The 20101-nt window shown below is 50.6% G+C and overlaps 1 protein-coding gene across 1 annotated transcript in view; it reads right to left on the reverse strand.

Annotated features, from left to right (window-relative positions):
• KCNIP1 (potassium voltage-gated channel interacting protein 1) overlaps positions 1 to 19483 on the reverse strand; it is a 339679-nt gene extending 320196 nt beyond the window's left edge. Inside the window, exon 1 of the mRNA XM_038534781.1 lies at positions 19058 to 19483. Coding sequence (XP_038390709.1) covers positions 19058 to 19145 — 88 coding nt within the window. The 5' untranslated portion in view covers positions 19146 to 19483. The remainder of the gene's footprint in view (positions 1 to 19057) is intronic.
• Positions 19484 to 20101: the final 618 nt, after the last annotated feature.

Consider the following 20101-nt stretch of genomic DNA (forward strand, 5'->3'; position numbering starts at 1 on the left):
TAAATGTGGCTTCAAATACCCAACCTTCCCATTCATTCACTAGCTGGATGGCTTTGGGCAAATAACCTCTCTGCCTCAATTTCCTCATCTGCAAAATAGGAACTAATAATATTTCCCTTTAAGTGCTGGTATCATATTGGTTATTCTATAAGCTTCCTAGAATAGTAACTGATACATGGTAAGTGCTATATGATATTATGAAAAACTGAAGCTCTAAGAGGTCACTGGCCAAGGTCATTCATATAGCAGGTGATGAGCTGGGAATCAAGCTCTGGGCTGTGTGATTCCAGATCAGACTATCAACCATAGTAACTTGAGCAGACTCAGCTAAAGAGCTGGGGACCCTAGTTCCTCAAAGCCCCAGGGGCCAGGTAGGGAACAGTGTTGTGTCTCTGGAACCCAATGTGCCCTCATACAAGTCAGGGATGTGAGAGGAGGGCATCTATATTCTGCTTGAGCATCTCTCACTTCCAACCAGGAATCCCTGATGTGTCCCCATACCCTCCAGTTTCTTACTTGGGGACATTCCTTCCAAGGGAATATAGTACACCATTCCCCAGAGTTTCTCCCTTCTGGGGTCAGGGAAGTCTCGAGTCTCCTGATTTGTTAAGAAAGCCACAGTGATGACCTTGTACTATGGTAATGGTACTAATGATACGATATTACTTTGGGGGGAAACTAGGCCAAGGGTACAATGGGATCTCTCTGTATTAATTCTTATAATTCTGTGGGAATCTGCAAGTATCTAAAAAATGTGAGTAAATTTAAATAATAATAAGAAAAAAAAGCCCCCACCATTAGTCTCACTGAAAGGGACTTCTTAGCACATGGTTTCCATGTACCTGCTTTTGGGGCTAAAATACATGGAAACTCAGAAAATCCAAACAGCCTCTGCTAGGGGAAAGGCCATGTGGCTCTAGAACAATGCCCAGCCCCCACTGCCCTATGCATTATTGATAATGACCTTCATTGGGTTGGGACAAATGCCCTCCTCCTGTCAATGAGACTGGCTTCCATCTGCCTCCTGCTCACAGAACTCCATGGGCAGGATGAACATGAAGTAATGGGCATTTCAGCACAATAAGTTAGACACTGAGGAAAAAAATTTTTTGGGATAATGGCTGCCTAGGAACAAAAAGCCCTCATCAGCTCTTAATAAATCACTGCTAATGAACATCTCATGTTTCCACCATTTTTGCTTTTCATCTCATGGGCCAGTGACTCACACTTGGAGAGGTGCACCTGGCTTGCTCTCCTGTGTCCCTCCCCTGGAACTCAGCCCACGTTATGGGGATCAAAGCCGGAAATGGGGAGGGTAGAGATGAATCAGACCCAGTGCCTGCCTTCATGGAGCTGGCCACTCTTCCTACCCCCACCCCCACCATTATCAGGGGCCTCCTTCACAATGAAGAGCCTAATTTACACAAATTCAGAATAGTGCAATATAAAATATTAATAAAATCTTTTTGTGACTTATTGAAGTGACTCCAGCCCCCACCCCATCAATAATTTATCCAAAATTTCTCCTAATTTTCAAACTCCTTTCTAAAGTGAGTGGCTTGATTGTAAACTGCATTCATTCTTTGCTAATTGACGATATAGGCTGGTACGTAAAAATATGTCATATCTTTAGAATTAGAATTGCATTTTGGGAATTTTTAATTACATGAAATATTCGGGAATATGGTCTTTGAACAAAGTGTAGCTATCCTATACCTCACCAGCGGCTGCCTTTTCACATGGAGGGAAAAGAGAAAGGTTGAAGCAAGATGAGAAAGACACCGAGAAATTCACTTCAGACTTGTATAGCGGTTCTCAGGGAGGAGGCTTATGAGGTCAGAACTATCCATGATAAACTTAAGATGTTCAGTTTCTTCTTAGATTTCCACGACTCTCCCTTCCCACTCCTATAAAGCAGATGATCCTCAGTCAACTTCCTTAAAGGATTTGAGAGATGGGGAAGGCCTGGATGTAGATGTGAAGACAACAACTTCCAGCTGACCAGTGGACAAAGTTGGGGACTTAGCCAAAGGCTTGAACCTTCTCCCTCAGTTGCACTCTTTTGTTTTTTAAGATTGTTTTTATTTATTCATGAGAGACACAGAGAGAGGCAGAGACATAGGCAGAAGGAGAAGTAGGCTTCCCATGGGGATCCTTATGAGGGACTTGATCCCAGAACCCCAGGCTCACCACCTGAGCTGAACCCAGTACCCCAGTTGCAGAGTCTTTAATCTCCTGTAATCTCCATCACCCCATACCAATCTCTCTCTTTTCTGATATATGTAAACTAAACACAGGGGCTTGCTAAGTATATGCAGCTTCAAGACATGTCTTCTCTCCCCACTCCCGGTGAGATGGTTGCGAGTGTCTGAGCCCTCTTGTGTCAATTCTGGAGCCCCTGCTAGTTCATTCCACGTTGATTGCTCCTATTCAAATACAAACTCATGTTCTCTGAAGGTAAATAGTTATTTAAAGATCATCTAGTGCTGGGCGCCCTGGTGGCTCAGTCAGTGAAGCCGCTGACTTGGGAATTGGCTCAGGTCATGATCCTGGGGCCCTGGGATCCAGCCCTGCATCTGGGGCTCTGTGCTCAGCTCAGCAGGGAGTTTTCTTGAAGATTCTCTCTGCCTCTGCCCACCATACCTGCCAGCATTCATGCTCTCTCTAAAATAAATAAATCTTTTTTTTTTTTTTTAAAGATCATCTATGCTTCCTCACTTTTTAATTTGGTGCTTGGGTCCTCCAACAACATTCCTCTTTAGTGACAATCTATGTTAATATCCTTTTGACGAGCAACTCATTGTACTAGGAGGCAGCCACTTCCACTGGGGATATGTTTAGCAAATGCCTCCCTGTACAAGAACACGTCATCCCTAATAGTAGAGCTAATATTTATGGAGAACTTTTAGGTCAGGATACGAGTTGAGATTTTACATGTGCAGCTTATGTCACCCAAACAATGCCCTTTAGGTTATCATTGCTATCTTCACTTCCGAAATGAGGCAATTGAGGCTCAGGGGAGGGTCTTAACTTGCCACAGACTGGAAGTTAGTCAAATGCATAGCTGGGATTCAAACACGGATAGCATGGCTTCAGACCTTACTCTCAAAGCTCTGTGATTCCTGCCCCGTGGTCTCTGTACCAAAAATGGAAAATGCTGAGCAGAGCACAGTCAGGAGTGGCAGTGTGTTGGATGCTTCCATATACCTTCCCACAGAGCCCAGGCTTCCTGTGGGCTCCTCCCTGGAATCATGCCTGTGAAGAGTGAATGGAGGTAGGTTGAGGTCCAAACATAGGTGTCCTAAAAAGGCCTGCAAAGGTTCTGACATGGGCGCTGCTAAGACAGACGGGCCACGCAGTCAGCTACAATCTGCAGGATTCCACGCACCACCCAGCCCACAGCCCGTCAAACACTGGGCGGGAACCAGACAGGCCAGGACCACAACAGTCCCTGAACTGGTCACTCTATCAAAAAGCAGAATGGAAGAGAGGCTGGTCTGACATGACTCTTTCTTGAGGACCCCATGCTTCTCTCAGCAACCCCTGTTATCTTTTCCCATTATTCCTAAACCATTGGTTTAATAGTCCACTCGGCCACTCTAGAATTTGTCCAGGAGTTGACAGCATGCTTATTTATGCATAGCTTTAGAGTCTTCTCTTACTATCATTAATAAAAATCAGGCCATGTGACTCTTCTTGGCAATTAAGTAATGTTTCTGTGACTCTGTTGGCCACTCAAGTAGTCATATTCTTGGAAATGTCTTATATACACATGTTTTTAAACCCTGGTTTATACTCCCTCCATTGAAATTCCCTGAGCCACAAGCCAGAACCCCATTGATTTGGAGCAGCTAGAGCGCTCTGAGCTCCTGACATGACGTGAGCCTCTTAGCCATCCTGGCACATGGCTCCCAGTCCAGATCTCACTCCTTGTGGGGGAGGCGGGAAAGTACCCAAACACAAGTGGGTATTGCTTGCCTCTCCATCAGATTATCTCCCCAAGTAGACTCACCCATCAGCTAGTTTCACCGTCTCTCTCTCTCCAAACATGTTCTAAAAGCTTTTTTCTTATCCTTACATTTTTGGGAGGTAAGTTTCAACTTCGTGTGACCTTATTCTCATGACTCTGAGTTACATGTTTTGTCTTTGGAGAGGGCAACTGCAGGGAAGAAAGCTCAGAAAAGTAAGAGGTGGAATCTGGCTGAACTGGGACCTCAGGCAGTTTATTTAATGTCCTCCAGTCTCCCCTTCCTCAATTGGAAAACAAACCTAACACCGTTCGTTTTATAAATTCTTCTCTGTTTGAACCCATAGAGCTTCCTACTGCTCCCCTTTCCTTACTACTAACTTCTCACTTTCTGTTCTCATGAGTGGCGCTGGGGACCACCTTGCCTCTCTGTCCCTCTCAGTCCATTTCTAGCTGTATTCCGTCTTAAAATTTTTGTCCACAAACAGACTGCCTTCCTCTGCATTGAACTTTCTTTAATCTACTCACATAAACTTAGTTCCCATGGAAACGCAGTGCCTGCACACAAGGGCCACATCCCCACCCTGCTGAACCATCCAAGGGCCAATGAACCAGTGACCATGAAAGTCCACTTCTTGGGAGAACCATCAACACTGACAACAATAGATCTGCCTGGAATAATCTTCCAATTGCGAGCCATGCAGATACCTTGGCCCAGAAATCAGGCTTAATTGGAAATTAAATTGCATTTCCATGCCAACTGCAGGACGCCTATATCCACAGCTAAATTATCAAGGTGATGCCTCATCTCCAGGAAGCCCATGGGAATAGACTGGCTGCATCAGCAAAATGACAAGCTTGTATCTGATGAAGAGAACTTTCTTTAACGTGCAACCTGAGCCCTTCAAGTTTCTTATTTGGGGTTCTGTGCACTTACTGGCTGCCTCCTTTGTGCCAGATGCTGTGGCAAGATTTGGAGGAATGGATGCCAGTGGGAACCGTACTGTGTTTTGGCTGCTCCTGGCCAGAGGCAGGAAGAGAATCACATAAGCAAAAGATTTCTGAGCCATAACACTTCCCTTAGTTACCCAAGGGTTGAGTTGCTTTGGGAGGTAGAAGGCATCATGGATAACATCACCATTCAGTTTCTATATTTAACATTGGTACTAATAGTTCACAATGCTCAAGGGTCTGCCGGACTCTTCACTAAGCCCTTTGAACACATTTATCCCATCCTCCAGGCATCTGTAGGATAGAAATACACTATGATTTTCATTATCCTCGTTTTACCTACAAAGAAACTGAGACCTAGAAAGCAAGTAACTTGTTTTAGGTCACTGCTGCCCTATCAGTAGAACTGGGATTTAAACTCAGCTTATTTCATAGCACAGCCTATATCTTTAAGCATGACATTATACTGCTCCTTTATTTCTTATTTATTTATTTATTTATTTATTTATTTATTTATTTATTTATTTATTTTTAAAGATTTTATTTATTCATTTGAGAGAGAGAGAGAGAGAACAACTGAGGGGAGGGCCAGAGAGAGAGGGAGAAGCAGGCTTCCCACTGAGAAGGGAGCCTGATGTGGGGCTCCATCTCAGAACCCTGGGATCATGACCTGAGCCAAAGGCAGATGCTTAACGGACTGAGCCACCCAGGTGCCCTTCACCAGTTTTAATTTAAAAAATTTCCAACTATATAAAGCATTACAAAATGAGTACTAGGAGATGTACTTTGTTCACAAACTGTTGTCAATATTTTGCCATATTTGCATTCCTCCTCTTTGTTTCTTTGTACGTGTGTGTGTGTGTATGTGTGTGTGTGTGTGTGTGTGTGTATTTCTTTTTCCGAATCATTGGAGAGTTATATTCAGGGACATAAAACACAAGTCTGGTTTGGAAACCACGTGGGGACCAGTCTGGCTGAGGGAGAACGCAGATGGAGGCAGGGAGCCACGAGCAGCATGTGGGCTGAGGCCATGAGCTGTGGGACCCAGGTTGGTAGGTTCAGGGCATGCTCTAGCATGTGGGAGTCTGTGGTATCATGATAAGGAAAGCATGGCTGTCACTGAAGTTCTTGAGAAGAAGGAAAAACCTGCAGATGTATTTCAGCAAATGATTTCTTTATGGACTGATTAAATATACATGCTTGTTGAAGGCAGTGTAGTGTAGATGATACAGATAAGTGTCAAGAACTTTAAAAAATCACCCTTAAGTCCAACTGAAACCCATGCTACTACTTCAGTTTATTTATTTTCTATTTCACTTTTCTGTACACATTTTTTATAAAGATTGTATTTATTTATTCATGAGAGAGAGAGAGAGAGGCAGAGATATAGGCAGAGGGAGAAGCAGGCTCCTTATGGGGAGCCTAATGCAAGACTCCATCCTGGGATCCCAGGATCACGCCCTGAGCCAAAGACAGACGCTCAACCACTGAGCCACCCAGGCGTCCCTCTGTACACATATCTTTTCACAGATTGGAACTTTATTGTACATACAGTTTTGTATTTTGATTTCTTTTTTTTTTACCTAATATTACGTTAAAAGCATTTCTGCTTGTTTTTAAGTGGTCCTCAAAATCATTTTTCAGAGATGTAACATTATTCCAGCAGATAGCTGAGCCTAAGTGATTTTAACCCACTCTTTTTTGACTAAAGCTTTGCTTGTCCCTGACTGTTCACTGCTATGGTGCGATACCATGATGAACACCCCTGGGTCACAGTCTCTGTGCACATCTCTGGTCACCTTTTAGAACAGATTCTAGAAGTGGGATCCTGGGTTGAAGGACTGGATGGATTTCTCTTTGCCTGGCCCGTGGTGTAGAGGGAATGGGAGAGGGAGATATGGGAGGAAGTGCAGGCTGCAGGCTGCTGCAGCAAAGCCACTGAGACATGGTGAGGGTGTGGACTTCAGGAACAGCTCTGAGAATGGAGAGACAGTGATAGGAGAAACACTGGCAAGAAATGATCAGTAGGACTTAGTGAGGAAGATAACTGCAGGGTGAAAGACTGGGGACATAGAGAAACAGAGGAGTTGAGAGAGAGGGAGCTGCTTTGCTTTTATAAGGGTCGAGTAGTGGCACAAGAAGACCTTCATATAGAAGGGTTTAAGATCTGTCCTCCCTCCCTCCCTTCCTCCTTTCCTTCCTTTTTTAACTCATCTGTCTGTTGGACTCCTACTCCATACCAGGCCTTGTGCTGCCTATCAGGCATCTTATACAACTAAGATATGGCTCCTGTCCTCCATGAGCGCACAGTTCAGCCAGGGCATCTCCTGCAGGCCTGGAACTTAAGAGACAAGCCGGGGCAAGGGAGAGAGACACAGGAGGCCCTACTGGAGAAGAAGACACAAGGTCAAGGCTGCAGGGTCACGGCTGAAGAGACGAGGAGTCTTGCAGTCATTGATGTATGGCCTGGAAGAGCCAACTGTTGGGTGGCCACACCTCTGTAGGGAGCTGGGTCTCTCTTCATCCTGGTGCTCCTGGCTGCCAGCCCCCAGACTCTGCCTCAAGATACCTACTTCAAGGGTGTTCCTTGTTTTAGCCTCAGTTTCTCCATCTGTACACCGAAGGGGTTGGGGTTGGAGTGTTAAGGAGGAGTCTCACGCTGGTCACTTGCCTGGGTGGCCTTGACTTCCTTTCAACTGCTTGCTTGCCATCAGGCTCTTGGCAGATTGTTTGGGAGGACTTCAAAGTCCAAGGTATGACGTAGAGGCACTGGTTTGTGCTGGGGAGCCCCATGCTAGCTTTCCTTCTACACTAAAGAGTCCAGCGAGAAGGCCAGCAGGCGGGGGCAGGTGCTCATCACTTTCTGGCCTTTAGCTCACCAGATGTTGTTAAATGTCCTGCCAGAGCCCATCTGCCTTGGGGTTTTGAAACTGGAGGTCTAGCTTAGGGGTAGAGGTGTCCTTAGGGAAGTCTGACCCAGGGTAGAGGTGTCCTTAGGGGAGTCTGACCCAGGCCACAAGAGATGTTTTAACACTCAGGTTTTAGGTTTATAAAGCTAAGGTCTCATTGCTGTACTTATTATTTTGTGCCCACTTCCCGGCAGAAAGCAAGACTCAAAGAAGCGATGGACCTTCTGAAGGTCAAATAGCATCCAAAGACTAATGGTTGGCTTTGGAGACTAATGACCTCCAAAAATCATGTTCCCAGAAGGTCCTGGATTCCCAAGGGCTGGAGCACAGGTAGGGAAGCCAGCTGTGTCTACAGCCTCCAGAAGCCTTTGCCGGTGACTGGTCACTTCACACAGTAACAGAGGAGACTCCCAGCTGAATGGTGCAGAGCCAGAATGGAAAATAATACTGGTCCTTCCCTTGTGGCAACACTGCCCTCTTTCCATGGGAAGAATAGATCAAAGATTAACTAAATGGCCTGTAGCTACAGTGACAGGAAGGGACAGTTCTCAAGATGAGGGGCTAAGGAGCCAGACAAAAGGCTCAAACCCTCATGTCCGATTGCAGGATCACTGGTGGCTTTGCTAAGGGATGAGCGTGGATGGACAGATAGACTTGGGAAGGTGGGTTACAGAACCAGGGCCTTTAAGAGAACCAGAGGCCCAGATTCAAGGCCAGTTTTGTTGCCTGCTTGCTGAGTGGTCTTCCCTGGGCCTCGGGCTTTTCACCTGCCTTGTTGACCCTTCAGCCTCCACTGAGTCTTACTATGTGCTGGGCCCTTCACCGAGTACTGGGTAAACAGTGATAGCCAGAACAGTCCCTGCCTTCACTAAGTGAAGCAGAACTCTTAGTGGGCAAGCCAGACCAGAAACAGGGGAATCAATGTGTAATGTCATTGCATAAGCAATGAATGCTATGTGGAAAAACGAGGCAACCTTAATGGACAGAAAGTGACTGATGTGTGTGTGTGGGGGGGGCAGTGGGGGATGAGGAGGTGGGGATTACACAGGAGGGGATGTGCCAGACAGATGAGAGCTGACAGTGCCCGGTGCAGGTAACAGTAACTGGGAGCATCCAGAGCTGGTGCTGGTGTGCCAGCAGGAGCAACTGGGCCTGGTGGCTCGGGTACACCGCAGGGACACCAGGAGTGGAGGATGTAAATGCAGAGGGCACATCAAGCAAAGCCCGTAGGTCCCAGAGGAAAGTCTGCATTTGACCCCAGAGGTATCAAGAAACTGCTGGAGGCAGAGTGGTGAATAAGGGGTGAATGGGATCTATTTTGTATTTTAAATATATGGGAATGGATGAATAGCAGGAGAGGAATGGGTAAAATAAATGATGGTCCATCCATACATGGACTATTATTCAGCCTTGAAAAGGAAGGACATTCTGATACAAATGTGGATGAACCTTGAAAAAATTGCCAAGGGAATATTTTCTAAGCCAGACACCAAAGGACAGCTACTGTATGATCCCATTACATGCAGCACCTAGAACAGATAGATTTGTACAGATAAAAAGGAGCCCTGGTGGTTGCCAGGGCTAGGGAGAGGAAGATGGAGAGTCAGTGTTTACTGAGGATACAGTTTCAATTTGGGATGCCGGAAAGTTCTGGAGCTGGACGGCGGCGATGGTTGCACAAGAGCGCGAATGTGCTTAATGACACTGAATTGTACACTTAAACATGGTAAAAATGTCAAATATCATGTTATGTATATTTACTGCAATAAAAAAATATGGGAAAGGATGCTATGCAGAGAATTGTCTCTGAGGTTATGTCACTTTTTGAGGGCTGCCATAACACGATACCACAGACTGGGTAACTTGGCGGAAATTTATATTTTCGTGGTTCTGGAGGCTGCAGGTCCAAGATCACAGTGCTGGCAAGGTTGAGATCTCTCTGGTGAGATCTCTCTCCTCTGCTTGCAGATGACCCTTGTCACCTCCCGTGGCAACCTCTCCGTGTGTGCCTTTCTTCTTACAAGGACGCCATGAGGCCCCACCCTTGTGACCTCATTTAACCTTAATTAACTCTTTCAAGGCACTGTCTCCAAATACAGTCACCTTGGGGGTTAGGGCTCCAATAAATGAATTGGGGAGATGGCACAGTTCAGTCTATACTTGGCAGTAAAAGTGCTGAGAGATTTGACCGAAAGAGCCTTCCTTGAGGGACTGCATGGAATCTTCAGTCGCACTTTGGCTCTGTGACCTCGGAAAGTTATTCAACCTCTCCCATCCTCAGGTGAGAGTAGGTAACTTCAGGGCTGAGGCTGGACTGAATGTGGGGATCCTCAGAAAGCCCCAGCAAATAAATAACACTCAAGGGACCATGGCGATTATTATTCTTTGCACGGTGCCTCTTGAGTTTGGAATGACAGGCTGCTGTTTCTGGGCTTGTGAGGCACGGGCAGGGTTAACCAGCACAAGGATGGCCGTGCCTTCTGCAGGCAGTGTGCCTCCTGTTGTCCCAGGCTCTGAATGACAGCCAGTTCCAAGCTGATGCTTGCAGATAGTGAGCGGCAAGCCTCGGCTTGGCTCTGCCTGCCAAGCGTAGATGGTTTGAAAAATGCCACCCAAACTGGTCCAGGGTTAATCAGAAGATTACAGAAAGAAAATTAGGGCAGGCTAACCCCGGCCTCCCAGACACAAGCATCAAAATCACATCTCCCTCCCTGATTCCTGCCCAGGTCTCTGCCTCTGCTTCCAACCACCTCCTTCCAGCAAGAAGTGGAAACTGGCCAGACTGGCAATTACAGGGGGAAGGCTTGCAGAGTGGCATTTCCTTTCTTTCCTGTCCTTGCAGGCTGGGCTGTCCAGCCAGTTCTCTCGTATTTTCTGCTGTTTAGCTGGAAAAGATGGCCAGCGGTGGTGGTTTGCGGGGGACTTGGGTCTCAGGGGAATTCTCTGGGATTGTGCTGCTTCAGTCAGAACAGAGGTCTTGAGGCCTTGATTTCTGAAAGAGCACCACACATCGCCTCTTGGCCAAACTGGGAAGGCACGAGCTTTGTGTTCATTGCTTTCCCACCCTGGATCTGAGTTTTAGAGACGGAGGGCGGGAAATGAGGGGTGCAAAGCCAGAATGTGGAAACAGACAACCTGACTCAGAGCCTGGTCCTTCCCTTTCTGACGCTCCGGTTTTCTCACTGTAAATGGGGCTGACGAGAGCACCCCACCTTCTTGTGCTTTTGGGCGTGCACTGTGCTTGGAGCAGTGTCCGGCCCAGAGCAGGTGCAGCAAGGAGGATGGCAAATACTGGTATTGAATCTTAAAACTCTAAAGCTGGACAAGAACTTCCAAATCAACAACTCCCCCATTTTAAAGATGAAGAAACTGAGGCCCAGAGAAGGAAGCCACCTGCTCAGTGAGCAAACATGATGATTTGGATTTGAACTCAGGTTTGGCTCCGAGGCTGTTATTTGATGGAGGTCTAAGAACACGGGCTGGGCGTGTGGTGGCTTCAGCCAGAGGGAACCAGGGTTGACTTGGTGTTTGTGGCCTCCCTGCCCTCACCTCATCAGGAGGAAGGCTTTCTTCTGCCTCCAGACGGAGGATCTGTGAGGCATGCAGGGAGGGTGGTCGCTGGTGATGGTAAACGCCTTCCATTCACGTCTTTTCCTGGGGTCCTGGCCTCCTTCCCTCCCTGCTGGCCCCGGCGAGGCTATCTCATCTCCTGCTTCCTCTCTTTCTCCAGCCCTCTGCCTTTCTGTGGGGTCCTCAGAGCCTCGGCCCTCCCTCCTGCCCTCCTTGTTGGGGCGCAGATGGACACCGAGGGGCGCTGGCCAGCCGCGGTGGACAGGCGGTGCGGGCCTGCCGTCGAGGGGCCGATCTCGCAGAGCACAGGAAAACTGGAGTGGAAGTGGGACCAAGCCTGGGTGTGGACTGGGCTGACCCATCATGTCATCACGGTGGTTCCGGCTGGTCACGTCTGTCACACTCCTGCACAGAATCCAGCACGACATGATGGAGAGTGAGAGCGGGCCTCAGCAAGGGACTCCAGTCACTGATGTTGCTGGGGGGGGGACACTTTCAGTCACCGTGCATTCAACCCACTGGGTACTCAAGGAGCCAAGCACAAGCCCCACATATGAGCCTTTATAGGGTTCATGTCCTCAAGCGGACTGGGTAGGTAAACACATAAACCACTAAATAAAAAGGATAATTTCAGCTGTTGACAAGTTCTCGATTATAGAAGTTGTCACTAAGAGTGATAGGATGGGGGGACATCTGGGTGGCTCAGCGGTTGAGCCTCTGCCTTTGGCCCAGGGCATAATCCTGGAGTTCTAGGATCGAGTCCCATATCGGGCACTCTGCGTGGAGCCTGCTTCTCCCTCTGCCTGTGTCTCTGCCTCTCTCTCTCTGTGTGTGTGTCTCCCATCAATAAATAAATAAAAGTCTTTAAAAAAAAAGTGATAGGGTGACGGGACATGACCTGAGTAGCAGCACATCTGGAGAAGAACTAGAAGACTTGACACCCAGCCCACCTCATTCAGCAGTGTCTCCTTTCTCCTGCCTACCAGTCCAAGGGCTCATCACTTGAGAAGAAGAGAATGACAGAACTTGGCCTCTACCAGGCAGTTGCTAAGTGCTAGGTACCACACATGTCACAGGCACCATCCGATTCAGTCTCCTGGTCACCCTGTACAGTGGGAGCTACTGGTTCCACTTTCCAGGAGGAGGACATAGACTCAAAATGAAAAATAGCTTGCCCAAGGCTATCATGCCAGGAAGTGGCAGGATTTGAACCCAGGGCTGGCTGGCCCCACAGTCTTTCTCTGGCTTTCCCTGCATCATGCTGCCTTCCTCCGAGGCTGCCTCATGTGACCGCATCCACACTTGGGAATCAGCAGCTCTCAGGGACCTGGGGCCTGGGGTCTGGTGAGAGAGGTGATCCAAGGAAGATTCTGTGCCCTGAAGATTCTGTAATCCTGCAAGGACTGGGGGAGGTGAGGGTCATACTGACATGATAAGGGACCTCCAGTTCCCTTAGGACCTGACTTGATTCACTCCACCCTTGTCTTGGTATCATAACCCGTAATGCCCCTCCTGTCTGCCAGAGAGGCCATTTCCAGCTACTTTTAATTTGGACCAAACCAGCCACTCCCCCGTGGTCCTGAAGTTAATAGGATGTCTGTGCCAGGATAGTCCTGAACAAATTATTCCTAGCTAGTATCAGGTTATCTGGAAGACAGGCCCAGTGGCCCCAAAGAAGGACAGCCTCGGCAGGTGTCAGGAAGCTGCTATGGGACTAGGGGGACCCTAGAGAGCACCAGGCCAGTGAGATGGATGAGGGAGTGATGTGTGTGTGTATAGAGGGCAAGGATGAGAGACAGGTAGGCTGGGATGAGGGCTAGTGGGCAATGGGAGAGCCCAGATGAGCTAGTTTCCCACGCTTGTCGGTTCTGGCTGTGACTAAAGAGGTGGGAGTGGACCAGAAGCCCCAGTGATTGAACTTTCTGCATATGGCAAGGCACAAGCACTCAGGGAGTAGTACCATGATGCAGGGCTGGTCTTTCCTGCCAGGACAGTGAGCTAGTTGGGACCCAGGGCGGTGGGGAAGTGCACGCAAGCTGAGCTGCTCATGGAACTGGTGGCATTCTCCTTTTGGCAGAGGGCTCTGTGACATCTCATAGGTCCTAGGGTTCCCAGGGTCTTTCCCAGAAAATTTAGTAACTAGTCAGTCTCTCAATTCCAGAGTACCTGGTGCCTAAAACCTTGTGTATTTCCCCACTGACATGACCACTCCCCACTCTTGCCCTATGTGAAGGGAGAGCGGTGTGGAGTGTCCCTCATGGGCTTGGAGCCCATTCAACAACCAGCAGGTGCCTGGCCCCAGTGTCCCTATCTGAGAGGTGATGGTGATGCTGGAAGAGCATATATGAGGCTGTCTTGCTGACCTTGGCCTGTAGAGTGTTCTATTCCCCATAAAGCTTATTTCTTAACTCAGGTCATGCCACATTAAGGAATTTGTCACAACCCTTTGGAAGACGGGTGGCTTCCCCGAAGAGCTCCAGCTGGTACAACAGTTCTTTACAAACCCACCTATAAAATTAGTGGGAAGCTGGGGGTACTCTTTGCCATTGACAGGTGGGGAGAAATCCCCTCAGGGGTGTCTTCAGCCCATGCTGTGGAAAGGCAAGCACCTGGTCCTGGCCCCAGTAGGACCTGGGTTCCAATCCCAGCTCTGCCACTTACTGCCAGCTGGGCCACCTGGTAAGTTTCCTTATCTGGTAAAATGGTGATTGCAGCCCCTACTCCCAGGGTCAGGACTGGGACAAGACAGGTACGATGTAAGGAGGGACTCACCGTCAGCTGCCCGCAGCCTGCCACTTGTGTCATCCTCACAGAGTTACAAAACAACCTTTGCACTTGGTGGTGTTGTTACCTCCAATTACAAGGGATGAGCCTTGACTTAGGGAGGTACCTGACCTGAGCTCACACAGCTGCTAGATGACAGGGCTGGGACTCAAGCTGGGCCTGCCTGAAGGCAGAGCCAAGTTCAAGGTCAGTTCCTTGAGAGGCAGCAAGAGGAACAGTGTGTCTGCGATGGGTCTGAAGCACAGAGAGAAACCACCCGCCAGAGTGGGAGAGCGGAGTCGGGGTTCTAGGACATTGTCCTTGAGATAAATCTCACGAGGTCAGCCCTTCCACCCCCTCCCCACCCTGCAGCCATGTGGGTGGCCTGGACAATGAGAAGCTCTCCTGGATTGGATTCTTCCCTCCTGCTGGCTTTGGCTTCGCCATCTGTGCCAGGGGTGACAGATGGGTTCCCAAAGTGCAGAAGGAGAAGGGATTGAACCTCCCCAACCAGAGTGAAGCCTGCACGACTTAGGTTCCCACCCATGGCCCCAGAGTCTCTGAAGTGGTGAGGGAGTTGGCTGTGTAGGAAGAGAACCAGGCAGGTGCCCAGACCCTGGGGTTAACCAGGCATCTAAGCCAGGAGCTGAGCTTCCATTCAGTTAAAGAGCCAGGGAGGGCCTGGCCCTGGGAGTCATGCTATTAAACTCCTAATAAGGGAATCAGGTATGGGAAATGGCTCAAAGTCAGTCTTACTACTAGGTGGGACCTTAAGAAAGCAAGTTCTGGAGAGGGGAATAGAATATTCTAGAGAGGCCACTCTCAGAGTCTGTACCAGCTACGAAGAAAGCAACAGTTAGTGAGATGGAGTCCCTGCCCTGAGGCACTCACAGGCCTGGGGGCAGCTAATAACTGCAGGCACATCAACAAACATTTCCCAGGACTTAATATGCAGGGAGCTTTATAGACCCACTCTTGTTTAATCCTTGAAGGAGGGCATTGTAATTCCATTTTATAGATTAGGTAACTGAGGCCAGACAGGTGAGGGACCCTGCAGGAGACTCCTTGGCCAGCAGTGGACCCAAGGATGTCCCAGTGGACCCAAGGATGTCCCAGTCTGGCAACCTACTGTGTTTTGCACTGCATAAGTGGTTTACAAACTTTGTTTTGTTTTGTTTTTTAAAAAGCGAGAGAAACCTGTTCTTTAAATTTCAGGGAAATTCAGTACATAAAACAAATCAAAGTAGAGCTGAAGGGGCAGGGATGGATGTGCCAGCTCTTCCCCTGCGCAGCCTCCCTCTTGCGGGACAATTAAATGCCGCTCCCGAGACACGGAGAAGGCTCAGGGACGGTTCTGAATGATTTGCCTGGCTGGAGGCTCATCCTCTGGCCCCAGACTCAGGTCTTGCAGCCGGACAGAGTTCACAGAGGGTTTACTGGGCACATCTGGGACGGGGGCTCGCACAGTGTGTCCTAGAAAGCTCCCACTCGAAACATCCTCCCTGGCTGACGTCTGTGCCCCGAGGTGCTGCTTCGTTCATGTCCTGCTGTCGGCAAAGCAGCCACTCCCGGCCTGGCACCGGACGAGCGGCTCTGGCCGCGGTGGTGACGAAAGACGCCTATGACCCCGGCCGTCCCAGAGCGGAAGTCCAGTGGGGAAGACAGCCTTCAGCAAACATGTTCTTAAAAGGAACGTGGACCACAGATTGTGATCAGAGCTATGAAGGGAAAGCTCAAGGTCAAGGAGATGTGTGAGCAGGAGGACCTCATCAGTTCAGCTCTGAAAAGGGTGAGAAAAGTCTGGGCCACCCGCAGCTGAGACCAGTGGGCAACAGGATTGCTAAAACTGGGAGGAGGTGGCTGTGGTCCAGGAAGGGAAGGACAGGGAGGGGTGGTCTTGGGCTCTCTCCGTTCTCCAGGAATTCCCAAGGCAGGTAAGACATAATGAGTTGAACCCACAACCAGCAGGAGATGCCTGGTCCTGTAGCATCTTTACTTTCTTCAATTCTGAAAGGGACAGGGAAAAGTCCTTCTAAGGGTCGGATTTTTGCAACTTGAGGACCCAGTGCAATGAGAAAGGAGTAAGTGAAATTGCAATTAAACCCAGCAATCATTAAACTACCATAATATGTCCATGTAGGATCTGACCTAGAGTCACCGAGGGTGGCCTATGCGTTAGAAAGACCTTTTTTGCTCCCGTGCTCCAGTCCTGGCCCTGCTCCCATGGTCATTTATTTAACAAATATTTAGCAAACACCTGGCTTGGGCAGAACACCAGTTTCCCAGTGCGTGCCCGGCACAGAGCCAGTGCTATGTAAACACGTGGTGCTCTCTGCAGAGTGGGGAGACACCATCCTGCCCTGGTGCCCACTATGTGCCGCCTCCGTGAGCCCTGGATCTAGGGAACGCTGTAAGGATGCAGGTCGCAGAAGGGCCAGGCGGCCACTGGGTCCTCAGTGCTGGTCCCTGGGGACCCCTTTCTGTGTTCCATGGATCTTAGTCCCCTTGATTCTGAGCGAAGAGAGGGGCACATCCTGACCTGTGCTGTCTGGTGTCTCTGCAGAGGCTGACACCCCAGTGCTGCTTCCTCTGCTAGCGCCAGCCTGCTTCCATTGTCTTCTCCTGCCCTGCTTCTCATCTCTGCTGATGCCATGTTTGGAGGAGCCTCTGAATCTGCCCCAGGCTTCTCTTCTGGGTGCCCTTCGGTCCCCTTGCCTCCCTCCATCTCCGCACTCAGCATGGCTTCTGGGTGATGTCTGTGTATTTATCCTATGCCCCACCAGAGTGCACATGTCTTGATGGAGGTCTTGTGTCATATTGTCCATGTGTCCAGTGTCCAGCAGTTAGCATAACACAGGGTAGGAGCTTAGTAAATAAATCTTAAGCAAATGATTGGAGGCAAATACAAAGACAATATCTTCCTGTTCATTTATTCAAATAGCCATCTCCCTCTCTCTCTCTCTCTCTCTCTCTCTCTCTCTCTCACACACACACACACACACACACACACACACCCCTTTACGGGCTCTGTCTCCCTGACTCACTTTCTCACACTTAACTCTATTGCTGTGGTCTCTCCCCCTCTGGAGCTCCTTGGAGTGTGCAGACCCACCTGCAGTCAGCTACATTAAGGGCCTCTGACCCCGCTCCTGAGGATGGCATGGCCTGGGTTACCCTCTCCAGACCCATGCCCATCTCAGTCCCTGATGGCTCCCTCACATCTTGTCACTACCATGGAGTCCGTAGAGGGATCCCCTGTCTCAGCTGCCCCGGATCCTCTCAACAATGCTGGGAGATAAACAGGATGCTGGGAACAGATTCATTTTACAGATGAAGAAACTGAGGCTCAGAGAGGCTGAGGCCTGCACAGGGAGCAAAGCCAGAGTTGAGACCTAGGTCAGACCTGAGTCTGGGCCAAAGCTCTTTCTGCTAAACCTCTGGGAAGCAAAGGCTGAGATGGGAAGCTACCCCTCACCCCTCATTCCCTAAGATCCTGGAATCCGTGATGTGGGAAGAAAATCCGGTTCGGAAGGATCGAAATCCGGGGAGATCACTGCTGTATCCTCTAATCCTGGCTCCCTGCTCCTCACCCCTGTCCATCCCACGTGGGCCCCAGTACATCTGCACACAGCCTGAGGCTCAGCATTAGACTGTTGGTCACCCTGGGCGTCCTGGAGGCTCAGTGCCCTATTTGAGAACTGTGGTGGAGGCAGAACAGGGGTGATGATGGGGCTGAGAAAGGATGTAGGCAGACCTCACCATCCCCCCACCAACACACCTGCCTTTCAGTTTGTACCAAGCCCGACCTGCTGGGCCTGGAGCTCCTGCACCGCAGCATCACAGCTGGCCACACGCAGCTTTTATCTTCTCTCCTTGTCATTTAAAAAAATCCTGGTCAAGGTTTTGCGGCCCTCCTTCCTTGGATACCCAGCCTGCTGCTTCCACTGCATCTCCCCTAAAGACTCTTTCCTCCTGAAAGAGGGTATGAATATTTAAAGACTTTTTTTCAGCCAGTGAAACCACATCATGCTGCTCTTTCTCCAAATTTTATCTCCAAAAAGTTTGCCAGAGTCTCTCCGAGTGCCTCACCCTCTGTGACATAGTGTCTATAGGGGGCTCCAGGGACAAGGATGGCCCTGAGAAGTCAGCCTCCCCTCTGCGTCCTGGGGCTGACTGGCGCATACACGGTCCTAGGTCTGGTTCACAACCACCCTTTCTGCTGCCTGGGGAGTTGAACCTAGCACCCCCCTGCTGCCCCAGTTCTTGGAGAAGTAGAGAAGAAGACAGACCTTGACACAGGCAAGATCCGCAGAGGAACAGGGGTCCGAGAAAGCAGAATGATGAACAAAGCCCCGGAAATGCAGGACCCTGGAACCCAGTGGGAGAAAGTCCTTGGCACATGAGACCCAGAGCGGATCCGAATCCCACGTTCACCAGCGCGGTGGATTCCTGCCCTGCTGGCCTCCCCAGGCGGCTCTGGTCTGCACAATTACTCGCAGCCCACCGCATCAAATCTCCCTTTTATCAACAAGACACAACACTCCCTGGATAACTTCTTGAAACTCTAGTCACGCTAAGCAGCTTCCAGTGCTCTGGGAAGGGCTCTGTCCTTCTGCCCGCCTGTAACCAATCAGCCACACGCCACCAAATCCATTTCCAAAGTTCCAGGCAATTATGGCCGGCTGAGCTCCCTGGCGTGGTGCCGCCGGCTCGGAGGCTCGGAGCCGGACCCAGGTTGTCAGCAGCCCCGAATCCCAGCCACCCCTTTCCCCCCACCCTCCTCGGAGACCCTGGCACACCAGAACAGCCACAGACGCAGCACCAAGACACTTGCCACTTTGGCCAGCCAGACCACATGAGGACGACGGAAAATGAGGGTCAAGGCCAGGCTCCCTACCTTTGCTGAGGGTTCCGGTGATGAGCTTAAAGATGGTCTGGGCAAATTTCACGAACCCAAGCTTGCATCTTTTGGAGCAGCCGCTCATGGTGGCGGAGGGAAGGTGGGCTCTGCGGTCAGCGCCCAGAAGGGAAAGCACCCACCTTGCGTGGCCCTGGAACTAGGAGCCCCCCTAGGCAACCCCTGCGAGCGGATGTACCCCACAAGCTCCGGGAACAGCACAGCTGCCTCTGCAGTGAGTCCGGCTTCAGCATCCAGAAAGCCTGCGGGGCACGATGTCTGCTCCCTTCCTCCTTGCCTGCCTCCTCCACCCCCTCCTGCTATCCACTCAAGTCCTCACCGTGGGAGGACCTCGGCACGCCGGGCTGGGACGGGGACGCAGTGCCAGGGCGCAGGGCGCTCCGGCTCCGAGGGAGCCAAGGGGGAGCGAGGCTGAGCGAGCGGGAGGAGGAGCCGGCGCTCTCGCAGGCTTGGCCGACGTCTTTCTTACATGGCAGGGGTAATGTAGCAATTAATGGTCAGAAGGGAGGGACCGCGCCGCGCAGCACTGCGCTCCGCGGCCCCTGCTCGCCCGCCCGCGCTGTCCTGCTGCTTAGTCTAGTGGAGCAGGTCCCCCTGCCCGACCCGCCGAGGCCGCCCGCCGCCGCCCGAGCTCGGGGAAAGTTCGCAGGCAGCGGCGCGAGCGGCCCGGTTGGCCTCGCGGAGCCGGGCTGAGCGGGAGCCCCGGGGAGCCGGCCCCGGCCCCGGCTCCAGAGCAGGGGCTGCCCGCCTCCGCCACCGGGAAGGCCAACGCCTCCGCCCGCCTCCGGCCGCCTCGGGCCGCGCAGAGCCCGTGCGGCTCTCCCCAGGGCAGGAGCGCGCCGCGCCGTCCACCCGTTCCAGCCCCAGCCCGCTGCGCGCCCCGCGGTGCCGAGGGCTCCTCGCAACGGCCGGCGCAGAATTCCATCCGATTACGGCGCAGCACTCTCAGAAGTAAAACTGCAAGGCCCTCTGCTAACAGGAAGCTTCCTAACGACCCCGACTGCCCCGCCGTACCACGGCCTG

The sequence above is a fragment of the Canis lupus genome, chromosome 4 (assembly GCF_011100685.1).
Source record: "Canis lupus familiaris isolate Mischka breed German Shepherd chromosome 4, alternate assembly UU_Cfam_GSD_1.0, whole genome shotgun sequence".
Taxonomy (NCBI): Eukaryota; Metazoa; Chordata; class Mammalia; order Carnivora; family Canidae; genus Canis; species Canis lupus.